Source organism: Panthera pardus, unplaced genomic scaffold (assembly GCF_024362965.1).
Source record: "Panthera pardus isolate Hobbes unplaced genomic scaffold, ASM2436296v1 HiC_scaffold_2, whole genome shotgun sequence".
Taxonomy (NCBI): Eukaryota; Metazoa; Chordata; class Mammalia; order Carnivora; family Felidae; genus Panthera; species Panthera pardus.
The window spans coordinates 48685554-48711808 of NW_026526765.1; the positions used below are offsets into that span (position 1 = coordinate 48685554).

Genomic DNA, 26255 nt, shown 5'->3' on the forward strand with positions numbered 1-26255 from the left:
CCTTAATGATGGACATTCAGTCTGTTTCCAATTTTTTTTTTTTTTGTCATTGCAAATGACAAGGAATGAATAACCTCATCTTTATGTCACTTTCAGTATGTCTGTAACAGGTGATTTTGCCCATCTTTGGCAATGCCTGGAAATTTTTTCATTTTCATAACTAAGGAGGGGAGTGCTACTGACATTTTTGGGTAGAGTCCAGCATGCTGCTAAGCCTTCTACAAGGCACAGGACAAACTCACAACAAAGGATTATCCAGCCTATGTTGTTAATAGTGCCAAGGTTGGGAAACCTTGGTCTATAGATAACATTTCCAGAAGTAGAATTGCTATGTCAAAGGATATTTGCATCTGTTATCTCATTGAACATGACCAAATTATTCTCCGTAGAGGTTGTGCCAATGAACATTCCCCAGGGCCACATGTGAGATGCTTGCTTTATCAAAACCTCACCAACACCATTACCATACGTTTTGATCTTTGCAAGTCTGACAGGTTTAAAAAATGGTATCTCGGTATCAATTATTTGCATTTCTGTTTTCATAGTAAGTTTGAGCCTTTTTTCCTATATTTAAGAACAATTTATATTCCTTTTCCCATTTCTTCATAATGTTGTTAATATTTTCCTTAATAATTTGTAGGAGCTCTTTATTAGCTCAGCCCTTTGTGCAGACTGGTTTTGACCTATCTTTTCATTGTCAAGAGATTTGCATCCACCTGCCAATCATTCTGGAAATCTTATTCAAATCAATCCTATCAAGAGTTTTGTCATAGGGTTCACACACAACACTTTCTGCTGCACACTTAGTCTAACCTGCTGTTCCTTCAATCAACCAATTAACAAATATTCGTTGATCATCACCTCTGTGCTAGGGTTATTTTCTGAAACGTAGTGAGGTTGTTATTAATTTATATGCTTTGGCTACTGACTCTCCAATGTTTGAAAGGCATATAAAAAAATATAGTTTCAAATTCATTAGAAATCTCAAATGGCCTATTCTGGAAAGAAGGAGGGTTTTGAAAAAGCATTCACAGAACAGAGACAAAATGTGCAGAGAACCTTGAAGATTTACTTCAGCACCCACTTCTTGCTCTTGGTTTCTATATAAGTCCTTTTCTCTGCTCACTTTTGAAAACAAATTTAAACAAAAATGCTTTTGAAAGACTAGGACCACTATATCTTTATCTAACATAAACGAGACCTAGAAATTATTCCTGAAGTATTGCTTTACTTCTAAAATAAATACACCCACGTAAAAGCATATGGAATCTATGAAGAAAATGGTTATCACCCAAGAAGAAGATGAGAGGGGCGCCTGGGTGGCTTAGTCGGTTGGGCGGCCGACTTCGGCTCAGGTCATGATCTCGTGGTCCGTGAGTTCGAGCCCTGCGTCGGGCTCTGTGCTGGCAGCTCAGAGCCTGGAGCCTGTTTCAGATTCTGTGTCTCCCTCTCTCTGACCCTCCCCCGTTCATGCTTTGTCTCTCTCTGTCTCAAAAATAAACAAACGTTAAAAAAAAATTAAAAAAAAAAAGAAGAAGAAGATAAGAGGACCCGTCGTGAACTTGAACCTCCATGGATAAAGAAGAAAGAAGAGCAGGTGACAGGGGCTGCCTGGCTGCCACTGACTGCTAATGGGGTCAGGAGGCTACAAGGGCAAAAAGCTGCATCATTTTGCACACCCAGCATTCGATGTGTACCCCTCAGCCCTCTCCCACAGAAATCTGCAAAGTTGTAGTACAGGGTGGTGTTTTTAAATTTCTGACTGCTTTAAAATATTATTTTCACTTTTCTGCTTAGTAAATTTACATGCTCCCTGCAACAACTTCAAATATTACCGAAACATCACACTTACCCTGTCAAAGTCGGCTACAGTGCCACCCACGAGGGAGAGCCAGTGTTAGCAGGGTTCCTTCTTGTATTATTTGAGTTTTGCATTTACTATTATGCATTTTATTATTTCTCTTTCCAAAAATGCAGTGAGGCTCCATCTTTTGCTCTGCACCTGCTTTTTTCAGTTAATGTATACATTTTTGTTCCTCCATGTAGACCTCTTTGTTAACGGCTACAGGATGGATGAACCATAACTAATTTAACCATTTGTCTATGGATGAATATTTAAGGTTCTCTAGGTTTTTTTTATTGAAATAAATAAGTCCGTTATGAATTCCTTCTCCCTACACCTTGATATATTTTGAACAAATGTTCCTATAGGATAAATCCTATAAGGAAAACACATTTGTTTATATTTCAATTAACTGTTTTTAAATATTATAAATACAAGTTCGTGGTACAAAAGTGAAAGAGTATAGAAAGATATGAGGTTGAAAGAAAGCTCTCTTCCTACTGCCAAACACCAGAACTGTTCCCACAAGTATTTGCTCTTAACAGTCTCTTGTGAGAAAGTCCACTCATACTTTTAAGAAAGATCCCAAATTTCCCTCTGGAAATTGTACAAGAGTATAGTCCATTTTCTTTCTTTCTTTCTTTCTCTTTCTTTCTTTCTTTCTTCTCTCTTCTTGCTTTTTCTTCCCTTTTAGGGTAAAAGCCTCACTTTTGTTTTTCTCTTGGAGAGTCAGGGTGATATACTACGAACAAGATGGACGACTTTAAGGGTAGCTAGAGTGTTTTCCCCACAGCACAACCAGCCTCATTAAAAACCACACTGTGAAAAGCTGAGGTGAGGAAAGCCAGTTGACTCTGGTTTAGCTATGACTAAAAGGTGTTACAGAAAAGAGGAAAGGAAAGAAGGCTGGTGTGGGATGGATCAGAGTTTCCTAACTTTAAGTCAGCCCAGGAGCCTCAAAATATGCTCCCTTAATTTCAGATTCTCCCAGAATTGCAAAGATTCATGGAGGTAGGTCCAGATGAAGACAGGTTGGGATGGGGGTGGGGAGGGGAGCGGAGCCAGCAACAGCGAATCACAAATTGCACTAGTGTTTTAGAAGAAACTAGTGTTTTCCATTGAGATACTAATGATCACATCTTTATTGGGTATTAGGCAACGTGCTGGGTACCTTTCCACAGCTCAGGTCACAGTAACCCTGAGAGGCAGCTGTCAACAATCTCATTACACCTTAAGAACTAAAAGAACTAAGCCCAAAGAACTAAGCCAAGTTTGCCCTATGTTACTTGTCACCGCAGAGATTTCAAACCGTGGCGTTTGTGAGTTCTGAATCTCTGCTCTTCTCCCCTGCAGAGACAAGGTACCCTTTGTCATAAAAGACAGAAAGCTGAGCTGGGAAACTGGGAGCAAATTCAGGGGTTACCTTGAGCATGTGTTGCAGAGAGGATGAAACTAAAACTCAGGAAGACCCCTCAAGTCAAGTTTAGAACTGGCATTCTGCTGTGGGGGAGGCACAGGGGAATAACCCTCAAATCAGTGACTTAAGTTTCATCTCACATGACACAATTTTAATTTCAATGATGTCTTTGCGCCATTTCACATTTGTACAATATACTACACTCTGGAAGAGGCATTGAGCAAAATATTTGAAATGCCTTGTTCAAATCATCACCAGTAAGACTTTCTAATCATAAAGAAACTCTGATAAAGGCAGTATGTGGCTACTTTTACGGTGTGATCCGGGAAAGTCTTAGATGTCTCACTCCCCACTTTGAAAAATATTCTCTCCCCTAATGCCCAAAATTCAATTATCAAAGCTCCTTCCTGGCCTCAGTTTCTAATATCTGTCCTAATCCAAACTCCTCTGAAACAAGCCAACCTTTAATCTATCAGTGAGTTAAACCTTTGGAGAATGACCATTTGAGGAAGGTTTTGACAGGCGAGTTTGAAGAAAAGCAGAAAGCAAAAGCCCTGGAAGAGGAAATGCAACACGGTCGGGAGACCAGGAAACAGGCCCCTTTTCATTTTGCAAGTAATTTGATTTTACAGATAATTTGCAAATTAAATGACTCCAAAATGTCAAAATCACCAGTGTCGTCAGTTAAAAATTAATGTTGCCCTTCCCAAATGGTGGCTCCTGGTTCCATATTTGCCCAAAAGAAAATCACTCCCAAAATGTAGACACAAGAGAACAAGGTCTTATTTTGGGGGGAAGCAAAGGAAAGGAAAGCGGGTAACTTAACTTGAGTGATTGGTTTGTTATGTGAATGAAGTTTATTTTGCTAGTAGGTTTATGTGGCTTTTTTATAAGTCCTCTAAGTTAGCCCAATGATTCAGGGACGATTATTATTCTCACTTTAAAAACAACAAGGCAATTGAGAAGTTGCGATACTTGCCTCAGATTGCACAGCTGGTCAGGCAGATGCAGGTCTACCGGACCTGAAAGTTCCAGTCGTCGCCCATTCTGCCTCTCCAAAGCAGAAAGCTGAAGTTCTGCTGTTTTTCAGATACCTTTCTTAGGTATCAGACACATCGCGTCTCACAGTCGTACCTGCTGGACTAGCCAAACAGCCAAGGAGCCACTGTCATAGGAGTGAAGTGGAGGGAATTATTCTGAGGAAGCAGAGAATGTGTTCTCCCTCTCAAATCCAGCATAAGCATCGCACAACCAAATAGGGCACAGACAAATGTCTGCTGGGTCACAGCTTGGTGCATCGATCGTGCAATTGATTGTTCCCTGTGGGGAGTTTGGAGAATGAAAATCTCCTGTGGGAAGTTGGGGGAAGAGCAAGAGCCATGAAACACATTAGTTAAGCACTCAGGCTCTGGGGTCCTAGGCTTGGGCTTGTATCCTGCCCTCCTGCTTAGTAAGAGACTTGGCCTCTCTGAACCTCAATTTCCTCACATGCAAGGTGGGGCAATGATACTTTGCAGGATCATGGGATTAAATTGGCTCTGGCCCGTTGAGTGCCCGAGGTATAAGAAGTGCTCAAAAATGTTAATTGACCTTTCTTTTGGTTTTGTTCCCTGCCTCTCTCTTTGAAACTCACAATCTAAAATTCTATTTTATACAATATATTAACATAAAAAGAAAGGGGATATAAAAGCTGCTGGCACAAGCTTGCCTTTGTGCAAATATGTGGGCACCAGCATCTTGTTGGATTCTGTTTGACACACGTCAGGTGTCCAGGGAGAAGCTTTGGAATATGAGGACACTGTAGCTTTGAACATGGCTGAGAAAAAAGACCAAGCCAAGTGAGGTCCTGCGACTTTCACCCCAAGTGATATAGATGGAATGACAAGAATGAGGGCAGGTTTTACTTGGTGTCTTTCTTTTCGTGATGGCTCTTATGTGGTTTCCTTGGAAGGGTTACCCTGGAATTTTTTCAGAAATAGCACAGTTGTTTGGGATGATTACAGGCAATCACCATTTCTCAGAGATGAAACTGTGTTTAGCTCATGGACCAGCTACTCCCCAGGACCCAGCTGGGGGGGATGCACAGCCGGTCTCTTGTTTTTCACATATCCGATCTTGAGAGATTTGAGGACAACTGACCTCAGGGCAGCCATTTAGGATGAAGAGTGAGTTTTGATGGTGAAATGTGAAATCCATTCTTACTGAAGAATAAACCTAACCTGATGGTCAGCTTACCTGACAGGCTGTTAAAACACAATGCCTCTTAAAATCCTTGTTTAAAGTCAATGAATATTAAGAGATCAAAGGATATAATGTAAGGTTAGAGGAGAACACTTTCTTGGGTATCTTGAAGCTGCACTGTCCGATAATGGGGCCAGAGCCGTGTGTGGCCACTGAGCACTTGAAATGTGGCGAGTCCAAATTGAGATGTCTTGTATAATACACGATTTCAAGGACTTAGCAAAAAAGTAATGTAGCTCATTAATTTTTTTTATGTTGATTACACATCGAACGAATATTTTAGATATAATGAGGCAAACAAAATATGTTCTTAAAATTAATTTCATGGTTTCTTTTTTTGCTTTCTTTTAATGTGCTACTAGAAAACTTTAAGTTACACGTATGGTTCACATTCTGCTATTATTAGGCAACACTGCTTTAGTACTCGCACACAGAACTTTTATCCCTACTCACAACTCTGGTTAATACTTACCTCCACTTTATACCCTGGTTATGATGATCCCAGGCTAGCAACAACCCTTACATATCCAAAACTTTGCTACCCTGGGACTTTTGCTCTTGTTGTGAACTTTACATAGGGTACTTACCACCACCCTCCCCACCAGACTTCATGTCTGGATCCTTTTTCAACTGTTTGATCTTTTCTCAAATGTCCTCTCTCCAGACAGGCCTCCCCTGTCCACAAGTTGGTCACCTCAACCTGTTCCATTCTCTTTATAGCACTTGTTTCATTGCCTGCCTTCTCAACAAGACTGGGAGCTCCTTTACATAGTCTACCAAGTTCATCTATTTCCTGCTCTCAGAACAGCACCTAGTTTGTAGCTGGCTCCCCAGTAAATATTTCCTGAGTAGATAAATGCATTAGCCTTATACCTGACTGAGATTGTTTAAATTGTGTTTCAAAGTGGTGCCCTTTGTTCATATCATTCTGACTGAGCATCTGTTGTAGGCTTGTCGCTATGCCTTAAAGATTCGGTGATAGATGTCCTGGTTTCTCTTCAGGGAGCACAGGACTTAGTGGGTTCCAAGGACAAACATGTCTGCAAACAGAGTTGTCATATTACTGCCATGAGCTTTTTGTTGCATTTTATTATATATACTACTAAGGAAACAATGCAATAAAGGTCAAAAAACAAGATAACCTCAAAACTGAGCCTCCCTGTTTACCCATAGCAACAGAAGGTTGTTGAAAAGGTAACTCCCTTGTGCTCTTCTGTTTTTGAAAAACAGATTAACCATCGCCAACAACTATGATTATGGGCAGGACCAAGGCATGTATTTCTGGCTGTGGAAGACTCTAAATGAGAAGATATTTTGAGCCCAAAGGACACATGTTTTCAGAGGTTTTTAAGGGAAAACTGACCTTTTAATACATCCTTAGGTTACAAAAGCAAGCTGTAGACCACTATGTGAATCAGATGCTTGTTTTTGTTTGTATATATCCTATAAATGTGTGTGGGAAAGACAAATGCATTCCAAATGGTTAAACTTGGGTACCTCAAGGTTGTGGAGAAGAGTGGAATAATATGAGACTATAAATACTTTCTTAACATACTTCCATACTATTTTACACAGATAAGTTTTATACTTGAAGAATTAAGTATTTTTTAGAAAGAAAATTTAAAAAGAAGCACCACAAAGCCTCCTTGTATTTGATAAAGGATACTTTTCACCTCTTGACTTTTTTTTTAATCTCACTTCTGTGCCTTAGCTGCTAAAGCAAAGGCCAGCAAACAGGCTGGGTATCAAAAATTAGGAAGTACAGACTGAGCTCTCTTCTGGAGAATTTTACGATGTCATGACTCTCTTACCATAGTTACGATTTCCTTAACCTCTTTAGTTGGGAGAGTACCCTTTATCGATGGCACCTATTATAAGCCAAACAATTTGTTTACATACACCCATTTTATTCCCCAAATAATCTTTACAAGGTAGGCATTACTATCCTCACTTAGTAGATGTAAAAATTGAAGTACAGGAAGGTGAGATGTGTTGTCCAAGGTCACATTGCTAGTTAGAGGCTGAGCCAACTTTGCAGAGAAGGACTACAAAAACAACTAGAAAACAAGTAACAAGATGGCAATAAGTACATACCTATCAATAATAACTTAAATATAAATGGTCTAAATGCTCCAATCAAGACATAGGGGGACAGAATGGATAAAAAAATAAAACTCATCTGTACGCTGCCTACAACACTCACTTCAAAACCAAAGACACATAAAGACTGAAGGTGAAGGAATGAAAAAAGATATTCTATGCAAATGGACATGCACATACACAAAATTCCGGGGTAGCAATACTTACATTAGTCAAAATAAGACTTTAAAACAAAAATGGTAACAAGAGACAAAGCAGGACATTACACAATGATAAAGGAACCAACAATGAGTGAATATAACAATTGTAAATATCTATGTATTCAACATTGGAGCACCTAAATACATAAAGCAGTTGTTAATAGACATAAAGAGAGAAATTGACAGTAATACAATAATAGTTGGGGACCTTAGCATCCGACTTACATCAATGGATAGATCATCCAGACAGAAAATAAAGAAGAAAACAGAACTTAACTTTGAACCTAGCCCTTTCCAACTTTTGCCCAATTCACCACCATTTTTTACCTTTTTCTAAAAGATAAGGTATAACAAAGTATTTTGCAACAGTTCCATATCTGAATTAAATTCTATTCTCAATGGAAGCCTAATTCCAGGCACTTGAGAAAAGCTTCTGCTCCACAAAAACTTTTCCCTAACTAGCCTTCCTTGGAGCCTGATAGTTCACAATAGAATCTGTCCCATTGGGTAACATCCCCTGGAAACCACTTTCCAAGTACAAGGACCCTTAGAATTGAGTAACATGTTTATAGCATCATTATAAGTCATGACTGTCGCATGACCATAATGTAAATTAATTACCAAGGAAAGAAATCTAGCAAACTTCCAAGGAAATGAGACATGGGACCAGATGATGGGGCTGTGAAGAAGAGGTAGTTATAGAGCAGAGTCAGAAATGTCCTACAGAAGTGTCATTGTGGGATTGTGAATAAATAAAAGGGACCTGGAGAATCCATACGTAGAAAAGAAAGGTGCCACTGAAAGTATACATCACCATGCAGGACATGCCTGAATTCAACTACTGTGCTAATAAGGCACAAAACAGAGAAAACAGGCACATGTATAGTTGGTTTCCTATACTGCACTACCCACCCCAGCTACAAGTTCTACAAATGCCGCTGTTTGTCACAAGGTCACTGAGATATAAGGTGCCTTTGCTCAATGAGTTAAAATCAGTGACCCCACTAGAGACAATTAACAGGGCAGTTTCTCCCAGGAGTTGGCTCAGAGTGTCTCTCTTAGGCACTAAGGGCCAAGAAGTAACTTCTGGATACATGGGGGATTAGTTTACAAAGCTAACGGATCCTATCTATAGAGTAGTGGATTTCTACAACCAACCTGGACAAAAATATGGTCTTCTCTCTTCTTTAAATGGAATGTGCTTTTTTTCCCCACAGAAAAAGCGCACATTGAAGGGCTCCATTGAACTCTCCCGAATCAAATGCGTTGAGATTGTGAAAAGTGACATTAGTATCCCATGCCACTATAAATATCCATTTCAGGTAAGTCCACTATGCCTGAGATTGCTAGTTTCCCATTCCTCGCATGATGGTTGAAAGTCTCAGTCATTGTAATAGAAGGTAGACCAGGGATGACTCTGATCTATAGTTAGGTCTTAGACTAAACCAGAAGAAAGCTACTGTGTTCCTTCAATTATTGATTCACTCATTCCTCAAATCACAAAATTTTGAAAATGTGTAATTCCTCATTTCTCTTTCTCTCATGTCTTCCCTGCCTCAACAAAAGTCCCAATTCTCTGCCCCTAGAGCAAAGAAAAAAATATCAAAGGCCCCAAGCCTAATACTCTTAAGCCTAATACCATTTACTTACAGTAGCCACTAGCTACAGGTGTATGTTTAATATTTAGATGTAAATTAAATTAACCAATATTGAAAATTCAGTTCCTGAGTCACACTAAGCCCACTGAATGGATGAACATTTCACATGTTCAATAGCTATGTGCTGGATAGCACAGATTATAGAATGTTTTCATCATTGCAAGCAGTTCTACTGGACAGAGTTGGTAAAGGTTATCTCTGGTCTTTAGGTCATGACATTGTCCAAATTTGACATCACTCTTGGCATCTATGACTCTGAAGGAGTGGATATCTCTTTGTACATTCTAGGGTACGGTTCCTCTTTGCCAATTTGAGGGGTAAATATCGCATTTTTAATGTGATATAGAAAAGGATTCTTTTCCTACTAGAAAGTTGACCTCTGTGAATTGAAATATTTAGTAATTAAAGTGAATAACATGTATTTTCCTGTCATTAAAATTCCAATTAAAAATGAGTTCATGAGAAAAAGCTGGTGAATTTCAAAGAAGATCTATAGTTTAGTTAATCATTTTGGACCAATGTCAACTTCCTGGTTTGGAAACTGCGCTATGGTTCTATAATCATTAGGGAGAGGTGGGTGAAAAGAACACAGGGATCCTGTACTATTTTTGGAACTTCTTGGGTGTCTTATATTATTTCAAAATAAGAAGCTTTTAAAGTCTCAATTGTAATTTTTTTCATCTAATATCTTACTCTTTCATATGACAGAAAGATTTTGTTAATCACTTAAAAATTAATATGAGAGGGGCTCCTGGGTGGCTGAGTGGGTTAAGCATCTGACATTGACTCAGATCATGATCTCACAGTTTGTGGTTTCCAGTCCTGTGTTGGGCTCTGAACTGACAGCTTGGAGCCTGGGGCCTGCTTCAGACTCTGTGTCTCCTTCTCGTTCTCTGTCTCTGCCTGTCCCCTTCTTGTGTTCTCTCTCTTTCTCAAAAATAAATAAATAAACATTTTTTTTTAAATTAGTATGATAAATAAATATGCTGTCACATGGAGAGCTTTTTCTCCAGCTATTTTAATTTAGCAATTGCTTACCGGCAACATGGAATCTCAGACAAGTAGTCTGAGCTGTGGAGATTCACCCTGTGTGAATTCAAATATTTGGATAAAAAGGACACCAGTCCCCTAATTGCCCAGATGTTTGCCTTTATGATGACAAACACCTGAGGGCCCACTCTTGACCCAGTAAGCTAGATGGGCCTGCTATCAATCATCCTGCTCTCTGGGCACACTGCTCATCTTGGACTCTGTGTACCTCCAGGTTGTGCATGACAATTACCTCCTGTATGTGTTTGCTCCAGACCGTGAGAGCCGGCAACGCTGGGTTCTGGCCCTTAAAGAAGGTAATAACTCCCCTATGCAAATCGGTCCCTGAGATCCCTTGATCCTCTAGCAGGCTTGGACTCCGTAGTAAGATCAAGGACAGCTGACGGTCAAATATTTCTCACTTTTGGTGTTGGTGTTGGATCCCAACTTTTCACCCTGGGCCCAAGAGGCAACAATCAGTACCATGTAGGGTCGAACAAATCCAGTCTACCACCTGTTTTTATAAAGCTCCAAGCTAAGGAAGTTTTTTGTATTTTTAAATGGTCGTATGTTAAAGGATTATAGAAGTACCTCCATAATATATCGATTTTGCCTGCTGCTGAACAAAACCTAAAATATTGACCATCTGGCCCTTTAAGAAAAAGTTTGCCAACTCCTGGTCTAGTGGGAATAATAAGAGGATGGGCCCTTGAGTTAGATGACCTGAGTTTGAATCCTGGCTCTGCCACTTACTAGCCATGTGTGCGTAGGCAACTGCCTCAGCTGCTCTGTGCTTCAGTTTCCCCATCTATAAAAAAGGAAAGGAGGAGGGAATGATAATAATAGTACCTGCCTCCAGAACTGCTGTGAGTAAAGCCCTCGGAACTAGCCTGGCCCATCGCTGGCACCCCATAAATGTTAGCTAACTTTAAAAGCTTTCAGATCATCAGGAATGGTATTTCTTAAGGCTCACCTTGCTGGCAGCATAATTAGAACCAGCACAGCGTTTGGGTATACGTGACATGTGCAGCCAGTCTGCTAAGGTGAAAATCCCAGCTCTGCCAATTATTAGTATGTGACCTTGGGCAAGTTCCCTGACCTTCCAGTGTCTTCATTTCTACATCTACAAATTCTGACTTGTAATAATCAGACACAGGGTTATTGTAAGAAATAAATGAGTTAAGACATGGCAGACACTTAGAATGAAACGCAAAGAAAGAACTCAATTAGTAATCCTGTTACTTAGCCTGAAGCCCTGGGTTTGCAGGAGAAGTGGGTTCAGATATTAATCTGTCTCTAAGTAGCTATTAGGACTAAGAATAAGCAAGCCATTTGGAATCTTGAGAGCCGTGATGCCTCTATCTGAAAATGAGAATAAAAATACAATTCTTATCTTCTTCCAAGTTTGTTGTCTCAAATAGGATATGAACAGACAAGCGCTGCGTAAGCTGGAGAATATTCTCAAGTCATGAGGCTCAGAATAAACACTGAGTAAAAAGTTATCAAAAGGACCCCAACTATGTTCATTGGCCATTCTCCCTCTGCGTAGGGGTTTACTCACAGGATATTAAAGCTGGAAGGAGCATTTGAGATGGTCTATCGAGTTCTCCACTTTTTATATTTCTTTTTTCTTTCAGCAGGAGAACCTCTTTTTTTTTTTAATCTTGCCAAAATCTAACTTTAAAGCCACAAATCTAGAAGGGATAAAAGCAAAATTCCTGTGGTTGAAGTGGGGAGAGATGAAGGGGCAGGAATCCCTCCCGCTCAGTCTTCCCATTGCCCCTTGGGCACTTCTGTGGGGCCCACTGATCCAGTCTAAGAATCTCATTGCACCGTGGGGAAAATGAGGCTCAGATGAGGGTGTTGCCCAATCTAGGGACACACAATTAACCCCAGGTCAGACAAGAACCCAGACCTGATGATGACCACATCCAACACATACTCTTCCATAAATGTACATGCTTGGGCAAAAGGCTATTTTTGTGACTATTCCAGGTACTATTCACTCAGGCTCACACAGCAGGGTCCAATCTCAAGGAGTTGAGAAGTTGGTTGTCCTTGATAGAATAACCTGAAATAACTCTTCTGCTGGTGCCAATCTCTTTCAGAAACAAGGAACAATAACAGTTTGGTACCCATGTATCATCCTAACTTCTGGATGGATGGGAGGTGGAGGTGCTGTGCTCAGCTGGAGAAGCTCGCAGTGGGCTGTGCCCAGTACGATCCAACCAAGAATGGTAAGAGACTGGGAATTCCCTTTCTTCTTGTAAAATGACCGACCTCTCTAGTAGGAGGAAGTAAAAGCTCTCAGCTTCCCATCATCATGGGTGTCGAGGATTGAATACAAAATTCTGCATCTTCAGAACTGTTGGAGGGAAATCATCCGCCTCTAATACTAGTCTGTTGATCTGTTTCCACTTCAAACCTTATGTCTTTATAGCTCCTTGCTACTAAAAGTGTGGTCCTTGGACCAGTAGTGTCAACATCATCTGGAAGCTAGTTAGAAATGTAAATTCTCTGGCCCCATCCCAGGTGCCAGATCAAAATTTGTGTTTTAACAAGATACCCTGGAGATTTGTGTGCAAAGTAAGTTTGGGAAGCACTACTATATAACCCGCAAGTTAGAAAATGTGAATGGCGTGGTCTACTTAAATCTCAAGTTGTAGAGAAAGCCTCAAATGTATAGAATATTATTTATTTGTTACAGTAGCACCACATCACAGACATGCTTAATTATACCAGCTCAGCTTTATACACTTGGAGGGGAAGAAAGTAAAATCAAAAGCTGTCTATTGTACTCTGTGGCTTTTCACTGCGTCCCCTTCAAATTTGCCGTTTATCTCCATAACCTCAGAGAAAAGGAGGCCACGGCCTAAATACAAAATGAAAACAAAAGACATTGTTTCTGGTCCTTGGAGGTCCAAGGCTCTGGAACTCACGGTTGGTGTGTAACTCGGTTTTCTCTTCTGTTATGGCTCTGGGACCTGACCTTTCAATGAAGTGCAACTTCACTTGCAAGCACTTTTACACATGATGTGCTCGCATTCCTCACAGTCATCTGGGGTAGATGTGTGAGGTCACAGAAACAGAACGCCTTGAGCAGTTTGGAATGCTCAAGGTCACACAGGGAGAAGTGCTCTGTAAAGGCGTTGTTGAATAGGAATGATGGATTGTGTGAATTGTTTTGCTTCCATTCCCCCCTCTTCTCAACCTCTCTTACCCTAGCCACCTTTTCTCATCTGTCAGTTTCTTTTTTGCACTAAAACCTACTACCTCGGATTGACAACCCAAGGCGGATGTGCTAAATGTAACCCATGGCTGGGTTTTCCGTGGCTTCCTGAGTCACAGCCCCCCTTAGTACCACTTTAAAAACCACCACATCTCACCCTCCACCTTGGGAGAGAAAGTTTAAAGTTACCAATCCCATGGCCCCAAGGAACAATATATACCTAGTTTTAGAAGTCAGTGATCTTTGGCATTACCCTATGGTCTGTACTCATAAAGAGTATTTCATAAAAAAGAAACAGAAGGGTTTGTATGGGTGGAATCCATCATAATAACAAGATGGCATGGGCTTTCCCCAGTGAGTGAAAGCCATTTCCAGAGCCAGAGATCTGGTCTCCAGATTCCTGCCAGCACTTTGCTGTGGGCTGTTGGATCAGTCACTCAGCCCCCAAGGGCCCTAATGTCCTCATCTCTCAAATGTTAGGGGAAGCTTTAGGGCTCCTAAGATGAAATAATCTCTAAGTCCCTTGTTAATTCTGAAATTCTTTGAATCTGTGTTTCCATTTTTCCATCTTCACCGTGCATTTTGCAGCTGTCCCTCTTCAGGGTACACAGCACTCCCCTCCACTGAGTGGTAGACATATGATTGAGGTGTGAGGAACATCTGAATGATGCACCAAGATGACAGTTGGAGAGAGCTGGTCATGCTGAACTCCTCCCACATGAACTCAGGCCTAACTGCCATACAGTCACTCTGCTAGTGGTCCTGCATTTGTGTTGCAACAATGGGGTCGTGGAAAGCTCTTAGCACATTTGCTGGCACTTTCTTATCTCTCAATAAATGGCAATTGCACCTACTCGTCTTTTTTATTTGTGGACAGAAGAATATGAAGCTGAAATATAGCAGCATGTATGTGTACGTCTGGAAAACAGCAGAGGTGGTTGGGTAAAAAAATGGACCCTGCTATACCCCATTCATTTCTGCAACCAGAACTGGCCCTGATGTCACTACATACCAACTTCACACAGAGGAAGAGGAAAGAAGGGGAGAGCAAGGCTGGAGGAAGAGATACCCTTGCAGAATGTTCAGGGCTGGAAGGAGACCAAGGCCACACAGCTCCTTCCCAGTGGAGCTAGGGTTAGAACATCAGTCTCTTGGTGCCCTGAGTTGAGTGTTGAATAGGAACCATGCTTCCTGTTACGCTTGTTTTCTTCTTCTCAGTTAATCACAAAGCCAAGTCAATACCCCACCCTGCCCGTGCTTAAAGTGTTAGCACAGGGGGTGGGTTCCCATGTCACTGTGTGGGTCTCCTCTACTCGCAATCCTGACAGTTACTGTCCAACTCAGGCAGGGATCAACTTCATGCAATGAGTCAATCTCATGCAGAGATGAGGATCTCACCACCTATTTATGGAGCCTATTCCTGTCTTATCTGTAATTATTAAATAATCCTTGAACTGAGCACAAGCCTATGTGCTGCCTCCCATGCCACACATACTCCCAGATATTTGACCTTGGTCTATTGATTCTAGGCCTGACCTTTTCAGTGCCTCAAAGGAAAAATAATGAAGGACAGAGAGGAAGAGATGAAAGGAAGGCGAGAAGAAAAGAGAGATAAAGAAGATAGGACAAAGGAGAAAAGAAGGCATAGAGGAGAGGTAAAGCGACGGAGACATGGAGACACAAACAGTTAGAGAGAGAGAGAGAGAGAGAGAGGTGCTGAGTGTGTGTTGTTTGGAGAAGGCAGCAAGAACACATGCTCAGAAGTGTTAATGTAACTAAAAGTAGATTCCAGCCCTCCCAAAAAATAACTCAATGACCCCTCACCTCACCCACCCTCTCCCCAAGCCCACGGCTGCCTCAAGAAGCCAGTGACTCACTGTTACCCTGAGTCACCAATTCCCACTCCGGGGTTTAGCAGGTGGTAGGTGCCTTTGTGGAGATCTCCTGGCCCACAGAGAAGGACACAAGCCTAATGCCTCTGTAGCAACCTTTGGATTAGGCTTTTCCTGGGAATACTAAATATGAACTTCTAGAAGTTTCTGGAATCTTCTAGAAAATGAAATGGGGAACCAAGAGGCCAAAAGAGATTAAAAAAAAAAAAAAACTGGCTCTATAAGACCGGTTTTTGTTTCTCTGTGTCTTATCATCTCCTTCTTTCTTGGCTCTTTTCTTCTGTTGTTCTACTAAGGGCTGCTTTTCTCTGAAAAGCCCCCTGACTTTTCACCTCCGGCTGGGCACATTCGGTTTCATACTCATTTTCTTTTTATGTTTTTCTCATTTCAGCTTCAAAGAAGCCTCTTCCTCCTACTCCTGAAGACAACAGGGTGAGTGAGGATTCAAGCTCTGGGCATGATGGGCGCCCAGTGCTGCAACTGCCTGAATGCCATGTCCCCTTTGCATTTCCCCCCACCCCCAGATTTCTCATATCCTGGGCAAATACAGCAGGTTGTAGTAATTCAGCCGAAATGAACACCCTGGGTTTCTTGGACCTGTCTCATGGGTCAGTTTATGCAAAAGGACCACTCAGTTACTAAATCCTGAGTTCACTTTATTCACTCAACAAAAATTTATTGTACCAAACTGTGCATCCCCCCACCTGACCACTTTGGGGTACAATAACAGCTATCTATGAAAAATGATGTGTTCACTCCATACCTTAATTTTGATAATACTTTATATTTTTCTAAGTACTTCCATACTTTTACTATCTATTTCAAAGATATATATCTATATCTATATCTTTATGTGTGTGTGTGAGTGTACTTATATATACAGAGAAGGCCTCCTTCCCTCACTCTCCATTCTAGCCACTTCAGAGGATTATAGTTTTATTCTCATTTTAAACCTTGGGACATCAAGTCCCAAGGGAGGTTTTGAGGCTTTTCCAAGGCCATTCAGCAACTTAGTAGGTAAGTTACTAGGCAGCAGAGCTTCTGAGATGGTGGGCTTTAACTCACATGGTGGTTCTCAAAGTGTGGTCCCTGGACCAGCAGAATCAGCCTCACCTGGGAGCTTATTAGAAATGCACTGTAGATTCTCAGGCCCCACCCCACACCTACTATATTTATAACTCTGGGAGAGGGGCCCAGCCACCTGCAATTTAATAAACCTCCAGGTGATTCTGTGGCACACGGAAGTGGGAGAAACACTCCTCTAATCTACTGATTTACAAGACTTAGGTGATACCAAGCCCACTCTAGGGAAGCCAGCTCTGGTTTGCAGATGGTTTCGCCCATAGTCCCACCTATGGGGTGGAGGTAGGATCTAGGCTCAGAGTACTATTGTCCATTATTATTATAAGCAGGTTTCTTACCACATGAATGTCTAACGGGACATTCAAAAGTTTTACAGTATATGGGATACTGCAGAGATTTTTGCATTCTTGGCCCTCTGCCACTAAATGTTAGCAGCACTCCTAAACCTTTGTGACATTCAAATCGCCCCCAAAGCTGTCCAAGATGCCTCCTATAGAAACGTACCTCCATGGTTTTTGAACCCTGCTCTGACCTTTCTTTTCATAGTGATTGATCAATCATTTGGTCCTATAATGGGATGAATACCGTGTCATATCCCTCCTTTATCTTCAGGTGCCCTTCAATTTAACTCCTTCCTCCATTAGCTTTTCAGGTGAAAGCCTCAGTCCCAATGATTCTTATCTTCAGTACTGCAATACACCACCTCGTGAGCTCCACAGATATTGAGATTTCAAATCCTAATCTGGGCTCAGCTGGGGTGACATACAACATCACCATGACAAGCTTTTCTTTCTAAATCTCCAGGATTTTTATACCATCAAAGGCTTCGATATGAAAATAGAAACTTTGGCTTCCCAACGCCAAATCTCATCCTAGCCAGTAACCTCAATCTCTTCCATATTTACTGTCTCCCAAGACCTGCCAACCTGTAGCAAGTGTGCCCATCCTGAACTCTCACAACTGTTTGCTTTATAGTCTCTTCTTCACATCTTCACTATGTCATCTTTAAAAAGGTACTGAGAAGTAGAGACTTAGGCAAGAGAGCCCCTAAATGGAAGAAGGGAGCCCATGTGCTATAGTAGAGAGAGCCTTAAGACTAATTCATGTGGTAACGTGGCCATATCCATTTCTTCATGTGGGCTTCAGTTTCTGCATTCTTAACAAAAGAATGGATTGAGTGATCTCTCAGAGGCATTTCAGCTCTGATAGTCTATGATCCTCCGGATCTGGACAAACCCACAAATCAAATCAGAAAGGCATGGACTGAATAACCTAGTGTTCACTGCATCACTTTCACCAAGAATATGATGCTTCCGGCAGAGAGTCTGCAATGTGCAACCAGCAGACTTGTGTGAAAAACATGTGACTGCTTGGAATTCACTGTGGTCAGAATTCACCACACAGAATGAGAGGGCAATGAATTCCAGGTACTGAGTGTCTTTGTGTCACATTCAGCACCATAACCCTAACTCATAAAAGAAAGCCAACTAGAGAAGGCAGGTGGTTTCAGCGAATACCCAGTGGATTATAGGAATTCATGTGTTGACCTGGCCTAGATCCAGGAGCAAGTTACCATTTCAGGACTTATTGACCTGGTTCCACAATTGACCTCCTTTCTATGTCATCACTCAATTTTGTTTTCTCCTACCTTCAGCGATCACTCCAGGAACCTGAAGAAACCCTTGTCATTGCCTTGTATGACTACCAAACGAATGACCCACAGGAACTTACGTTACAACGCAATGAGGAATACTACCTGCTGGACAGTTCCGAGATTCACTGGTGGAGAGTGCAGGACAGGAATGGGTAAGGCATCTTTGTGGTTGTTGTCCCAGTGCTTGGGGTGAGGTGGGGATACAGAAAACACTGGGACAATTTGTCCTGCTTCTGTCAGCAGGCCTGCTGCACTGAGTTAGGAGAGGAAAGCAGAGGTAGAAGGAAGGGGAAGGAAGAAGTGGTTGAGAGAGGTTTTTCTACTTCTCAGAAGTGCCAGAGACAGTCACTTGCTATGCTCCCTTATTAAGCACCCCCAGCCCCCAAGCCCATCTAAAAATTCCCCGGGTTTTTTCACTGACATCCACAGAGTAGGAGATTGGCAGCTTGTTCCACATGGAAGCACTATTGTTCTTGAGTGTTCAGATGAGACTGAAGGTACATCCCATTGTGAAGTGTCTGTTTTCGGTGAAAAGAAAAGGCGTGTAGAGATGGTACAGATTGGTGGTTATATTAAAAGGCATCAGGAAGAAGATACTAAAGAGTTAGCTACACCAACTGTCTCAACTAGCCATATAAATGATCCATGGAGAAAGTTAAGTTGTGCAAAGACCAAATGCCCACTATGAGACTTTTGAAGGGAAAAAAAACTTATGAGCCCTTCTCTGATCCGAAATACAACAAAATTGCTGTTTTAACCTTCAGAATGCTCTGAGATGTACATGACTTAGGTACTAGTGCTTAGTTTTAAGGCATCAGATCCATGCTGCTTTATGAAGGCTTTAGGTTTTCCTTTTAATATGTCAGAGGTACTTACCCAAGCCCTGGAATATTCTCCAGAATATGATTTCAATGATTGCACAAATCCAATACAAAAGTGTACCATAATTTAGCAAATTCCCTTGTTAGGCACTCAGATTGTTTCCAATATTTTGCAAATATTAACTACCCTGCAATGAACATCCTTGCATATTAATATCAGGGGTTTATATATTTTTAAAGTATGAGGTTATTACTGACAAAAAATATAGAAAAAGAAAAAGAAAACACTCCATCACTGCAATATTTGGATGGCCTAGATTTATGTTTTATTTTTTTAAATAAAAGTAGAGAGAAATATAGATGAAAAATAAGCCACCCCTCCATTTGTCCCCATGTCAATTCCAAAAGTAACACTATCAACAGTTTCTTGTATATCCCAGACAAAAAAGTTATACATACACAAATGCATCCTTTTTTCATTTGCACTAAGGTGATTGATTCTGCTCTTCACCTTGCTTTTAACCTTCAGTAATATATCTTGGAGATCGTTTCATTTCAGCAGATAGAAATCTACCCTATTTTTAAAATAATCGCATGGTTTTGGAAGGTATGCTTATATGGTAAGTACTTGAATAATCTGAAATGGTGGGACATCTAGTTTCTGGGTATTTGTTTTCTTTGTTATATTTTTTTAAGTTTATTTATTTTTGAGAGAGAGAGAGAGAGAGAAACAAAGAAAGAGAGAGGGAGAGAAAGAGAGAATCAGAAGCAGGCTCCATGCTGACAGCGCGGAGCCTGATGTGGGACTCGATCCCACCACTGTGAGATCATGACCTGAGCCAAAACCAAGAGTTGGATGCTCAACCGACTGAGCCACCCAGGTGCCCATCTTTGTTTGTTATCTTAAACAAGTCCTCAGTGAAGAACTCGTATTGCTCATACTCATGTTTCTGGGCAATATTTTGAAAAAAAAATGCAAATATACGTATTTTTTGAAAATATATTTTTCTTTTGAAAAAATATGTATTTCATATTTCTAATTATGGAACTGTTGACTCAGAGTAGGTCTCAATTTTGATAGATAATTCCCTCAGAAGGTTGCCACACTTACATTGCCACTACCCACCAATAGGGTGTGGGAGTGTCAACACTAGGTATCGCTAACCTTAAAAAAAAAAAAAAAAAAAAAAAAAAAAAGCTAATCTGATGAGTTCAAAAAGAGGCACACAAATATCTTTAGGGTTAAGGCTTTACTGTTTACATGCACCAAAACTTTCTTTGTCAAAGCACCTTCTCTTTAAGTATCCTTTTTGATGCCACTGCAGGGGGAGTGAGGAAGGGGTGTCAAATATAGTTAGCTCAAGAACTGCGATGTGCCCTGGGAGACAGTGTTGCTTGCTAGCTGGGAAGAGACCCCAAAGCACTTCATGTGGAACCTCCCTCTCTAGCTGACTTGTGTAGGCAAGTGAGGCCCGGCCACAACACCTTCTCTTTGCCTATTATAAGGAGGCTCATATCAGAAACAGGTTTAAGACAGTCCGTTTCTACAGACACTAGAGGAATTTACTCAGAAATTCACTCCCTCAATCAACTGGCATTTATTTAGCACACCTGATGTGCCAGGAAATTTCTTCTCCTAGGTTGCATTTCCCCAAATGACAGCTTACCCTTTGCTCAGTGGCCTTTGGAAATGCTCAGCTCTGCACTTCAAAGGCCATCAAAGAGGACACCCTAGAGTCTAACTGGTGTTTTGGGAATTTCCCCAGTGTGCTTTGTAATAGTGCAGTATAGTGGAAAGTACACAAGATCGGGAGACAGAAGACTTGGACCTCAGCATCAGCTGGTCTTGCTGTATGTCTTTGGAAAAGGCGCTTAACCTCTGTGGATCCATCTCCTTCTGTGTAAAATGCAGACGATAATGTCAGCTCTGTCTATCTCACATTGTTGAGGAAATTAATGAGATGATAAACGCGAAAGGTGCTTTGCAAATTCTACATCCACATCCACGTGAAGAGAATTATCATTTGGGATACTATTAGCACATAATATTATGTGGCTGGCATATTAGAACACAGTTATTCTATTTCAAAGCAAAAATGGTATTTGACCTATTCATATAATTGTAAACATATGGTGTGGCAAAACCAGACATAATTAAGAGGGATTTGAAAAGATAGATAGAAGAGAAATAGCAAATTTTAGAATGACTTGACTTCCATCAATTGGCCCAGACTGCCTTGAGCACCACATTAAGGATGATTCTGAAGATGGATGTTCAATTCTCCGAAGGAAGCGTGCCACGATTGACTAGCAGTGTCAGCCATGGGCACAAGATATGAGATAATCATCCCATATTTGACATCCCTGTTCTTGATATCTTCACTCCCCAAAACGATTCTGTGAAATAGATTACACATTCCCCAGTAAACATAATCACTAAATTGAAAAATGCCTTTGTTATACAAAAATTAAAATACTTTATGAAGTAAAGAGCAAGAAACTCTTGGGCATCTTTTTATAGACTGTCAGACTCTAGAGGAATTTTATGTGCAATCTAGGTCCCTCATTGTACACTTAGAGAGCCAGAGGCCCAGAGAGTGGAAGAAACATTGTTTTCACCTTGTAGCATTAAATGCAATAATATATGTGAAATTATTTTGAAAAATACAAAGTTATGCACAAACGTAAAGTATTTTGAGGTGCCGATTGGTCTCTTTATCCACCATGTCTTTGTTTATGCACAAATATGTATTCCTGCTCAAAAGATAGTCCCACCTCCAAATCCAGCGTGACTTTATTCTTTTTTCTCGTGTTTTACCATTTGTGTCTGAAGGAGTTGAATTAACAAAAAAACATTAGGGAGTCCTTGAATTAAAGGCTTATGATGCTGAGTGGCAGTATCTTTTGGGACCTGTGGTTGGAAAATGATTTTTTATATTTTAATTATTTTGGTTTCCTGACTATATAAAATTGAAGCACTAAAGTGGAAAAAATACTATCACACCCCCCCCCCAAAAAAAAACTGTTTCCTTAGAGAAAATAGAGACCTTTTTCCATCAGAGGAAATTTCACAATGAGGAGAGCAACAAACATCTTTTTAAGTAAAATAGCCACTTTTTATTTACTATTGTTCAGGGGAGCCTGTGTGGCTCAGTCCATGAAGCATCTGACTTTGGCTTAGGTCATGATTTTGAGGTTTGTGAGTTCGAGTCCCATATCAGTCTCTGTGCTGACAGCTCAGAGCCTGGAGCTTGCTTCGTATTCTGTGTCTCCCTCTCTCTCTCTGCCTCTCTCCTGCTCATGCTCTCTCTCTCTCCTTCAAAAATAAACATAAAAAATTTTTATTTATTATGATTCATATTTTAATGGTGAAATTTATTGCCTTTAACAGATAGCAAATTGTTGGGTTTTTTAGCCATTCTTTTATTCTAAAACTTTAAATTGTCTTATGAATGCCAAATAATGCAAGAATCCCCTACCTTAAAAGACTTTTAGTGGATTGAATAACCTATAAAATGGAGAAGTGAAAATTAGTCCTATAATGGTCTAAACACTAATTTCCCTCTTAACAGGCATGAAGGATATGTACCAAGCAGTTATCTGGTGGAAAAGTCTCCAAATAGCCTGGAAACCTATGAGTAAGATATTTTATTTGTTTTCTAAAAACATGGTACTAAAGTCCTCCTTAGATTAGGAGTAAATTACTAGTTGATTGTAAAAGTACCAGGATTTTTTTCCTTCTTGTACTTTGATCCCTAAATACACAGTAGAGGAACACTCTAAATAGGAGAAGGGGAAGATATATGCACTCACCTCCCCTTTTATCAAAGAGATGATTCTAAGATACCTATGAAGATTGTGGTGAAAGGAAAAGATTCTTCCAGGAATCTTGGTCTTACTTAAGGAGAAAAAAAATACTATGAAGACTGGATCAAATACAAACTTACTTAAAACATGCTCTAAGACAATACTTCCAATACCAAAATAACAGACAAATGGGTATTAAATATCTGCTTAGCTTGTATTGTTTATTTCAAGCCGTTGTTTGTAGAAGGGTTCACATGGATATAATTTTAACAGAACTACTTGACATTTAATAAAACCCAATTGTAGTGGATACCACATATGTATATTCCCTTGCTCAGCTGCTGAAAGGCCCAGAAGCAACAGCACTACAGCAACATTGTGTTCACAGATCCTCCTTTCTAAATAACACTGCCCACTAAAATGGAGTTCTTGGAAAAATGGCTGGGGATTCAGAGTTGATGCAGGGAAAGAACAGGATGAACTTGGAACACCTTGCACCCAAAAGTAAAGAATTATTGCCCCCCCCCCAAATATTTTAATCGTGTGGATGTGTCAAGTGGGCACAGAAGTCAGCTTAAAATTGTTCCTTCTGCACAAATCTGAGACAATTTGAGTATCAAAATAAATAATGACAGTAATAGATTATAATCCATCGATAAAATAAGAATCAATAACAGATAGCTTGATAGGTAAATAAATAAACAAATAAATAAATATAATGCCAGCTAATGAATGTTCAAGGTAAGATCACGTTTAAAAATCACCATTTGTAACTCAAAGTATCAACTAATTCAGGCAAGAATCATCAATGAATATCACAACTAGGGAGGCGAAAGTTTTATATTTACATAGTTTCAAAGTATGTTCTCACAAATCACTCATCAGCAATAAAGTGGGAATAGCTGGTAGGCCCTCATTTTAACCAAGTGATCAAAGTTCACATCAACAACAGGGCAAACAGACATCCCGGGTCTCTTGATGTGACGCACTGAGAAGGACACAACATCACTTCTGTGATATTCCCACCCAAACATGCCTAATTTGAATTTCATCACAAAGAGATAAGAGACAACTCCAAATTGCAAGATATTCTACAAAATAACTGGCCTGTGCTTTTCAAAAATGTTAATATCATAAAAGACACAAAAGGCTGAGAAATTGGTTCATATTGAAGGAGCCTAAGGAGATGAGTACTGACTAATGCACTAGTAATCCTGGATTGGATCTTGAGTAATTAAAAAAAAAAAATGATAGAGACAAAATGTATCATTGGAACATCCAGTGAGATTTGAATAGAGTCTGAAATGAGGTAACAGTAGTGTGCCAATGTTAAATTTCCTGATTTAGGCAATTGTACTATGTTCATATACGCATATATTCCACATCTTAGAAATAAATACATACTGAAGTCTTTGTAAAGTTTATTCTCAAGTGGCTCAGAAAAAAATATATATCTATTCACAGGGAATGGTAAAGCAAATATGGAAAATGTCAATATTAGTTCATCTGGGTCAAATGTATAGGGAGTTCTTTTATAGTATTTTTATAGCTTTTCTATACATTTGAAATCATGTAAAAATAAAAAAAAATGTTGAAGTCCTCACTAAATGTATGATACCAGGGTTGAAGAACATTAGCTAATGAAGACTTCTATTAACACATTTGGGCTCTTATTAGTTCATATGTGGTCAAGTTATGTGTTGCTGAAATTCTAATAGACTCTGCAATGAAGAGCGATCATTTTCTGAAGAGTCTCTCAACCTGAGACTGGTTTTGATCAAGTATGTGTTAGTAGCCCCTCTCTCAGCCAACAGAAGAGTCATCAGTTCCAAGAACACTTGAGCTGCAATGAAGCATATATGAAATATGCCTAAATAAAATTCTTTCAATTTTTTTATAGTCAATGCCTTTAGGACAAAATAGGTATTCATTTCAAATGATCACTGGGCTGGGAAGTTTTGTTTGTTTTTTGCTTTTAATCAGAATCTCATCCTTTATGATAGAGGGGGCAAACTCAAAATTCCAACAGAGTATAAAGCCTTAGGGAATGGTGGAACCCAGGGGAAATAAAAAGGTGTATTCCTCCTCCTGAAGGTATTTTAAGTCATTTAAAAAAAAACAAAAAACAAAAAAACACTATACTATACAAACAAAACAGTCTGTGAGCCCTATTTATTCTACATACTATCAGTTTGCATTTTCAGATTATGGAATTACAGCTAGGGAATAAAATGACTCCCAAACATCCAGTCATTTAGAAGTATATATCTGTGTATATTTAAAATACCCAGTATGAGGGTGTTGTATGGAAACCAATTTGACAATAAATTTCATATTAGAAAATAAATAAATAAATAAATAAATATTCTGTCTTCCTGAAAAAAAAGTTCAAATGATCTCAAAAAAATAAAAATAAATAAAAATAAAATACCCAGTATGATAATTTTTTATCCTTGCACTTAATATTGTCTACTTTCAGGGGATATCTGCATAAGAACTCAAAAATGTACCATCTGGGAACATAATCATGGGCTGTGAAATCCATTGATTGGCTTCAGGTTTCCTGCCCTGACTTGAGGGCATGACCTTGGGCAAGTTTCCCCACCAGGCTGGATCTCAGATCCCTTTTTCTTAAAATGAAGGGTCAGACAGATGAAGGAGGCACTCTTGCTGCCCTTCCCTCCCGGTGCCTGAACTCAGGGTAGAAATCCCTTTTAGATAGTGACACACTTACCTACTGAGCTCAGGTGCACATCTTTAGGCAGCTGTGATGAACTGATCAGAGCTTGCACATGAGATGAAGCCTATTTGCCATCCCTCAACTAGTTAAGTTACAAGAGCTGATGTATAAAATCAGCTGATGTATAAAATACCATTCTGTTGTATGATATTCAAAAGCTCAAGTAGGGGACCCTGGGTGTCTCAGTGGGTTAAGCATCCCACTCTTCATTTCAGCTCAGGTCATGATCTCACAGTCATGAGATGGAACCTTGTGTCAAGCCCCACATCAAGCCCCACATCCATGCTGGGCATGGACCCTGCTCGAGATTCTCTCTCTCCCTCTTCCTCTGCCCCTCCCCCATTTGCTCACATGCACATGTGCACACATGTGCTCTCTCTCACTTACTGTATTTTATTTTTTTTAAACTTTTTTTTTTTAACGTTTATTTATGAGACCGAGAGAGACAGAGCATGAACAGGGGAGGGTCAGAGAGAGGGAGACACAGAATCTGAAACAGGCTCCAGGCTCTGAGCTGTCAGCACAGAGCCCGACGCGGGGC

At 40.1% G+C, this 26255-nt stretch overlaps 1 protein-coding gene across 1 annotated transcript in view; it reads left to right on the forward strand.

Moving 5' to 3' along the window:
• The window catches only part of ITK (IL2 inducible T cell kinase), a 60450-nt gene that overhangs the window by 11009 nt on the left and 23186 nt on the right, over positions 1-26255 (forward strand). Inside the window, exons 2-7 of the mRNA XM_019464531.2 lie at positions 9019-9123; positions 10724-10805; positions 12597-12725; positions 16001-16041; positions 18347-18498; positions 22740-22805. Of these exons, the coding sequence (XP_019320076.1) occupies positions 9019-9123; positions 10724-10805; positions 12597-12725; positions 16001-16041; positions 18347-18498; positions 22740-22805 (575 nt within the window). The remainder of the gene's footprint in view (positions 1-9018; positions 9124-10723; positions 10806-12596; positions 12726-16000; positions 16042-18346; positions 18499-22739; positions 22806-26255) is intronic.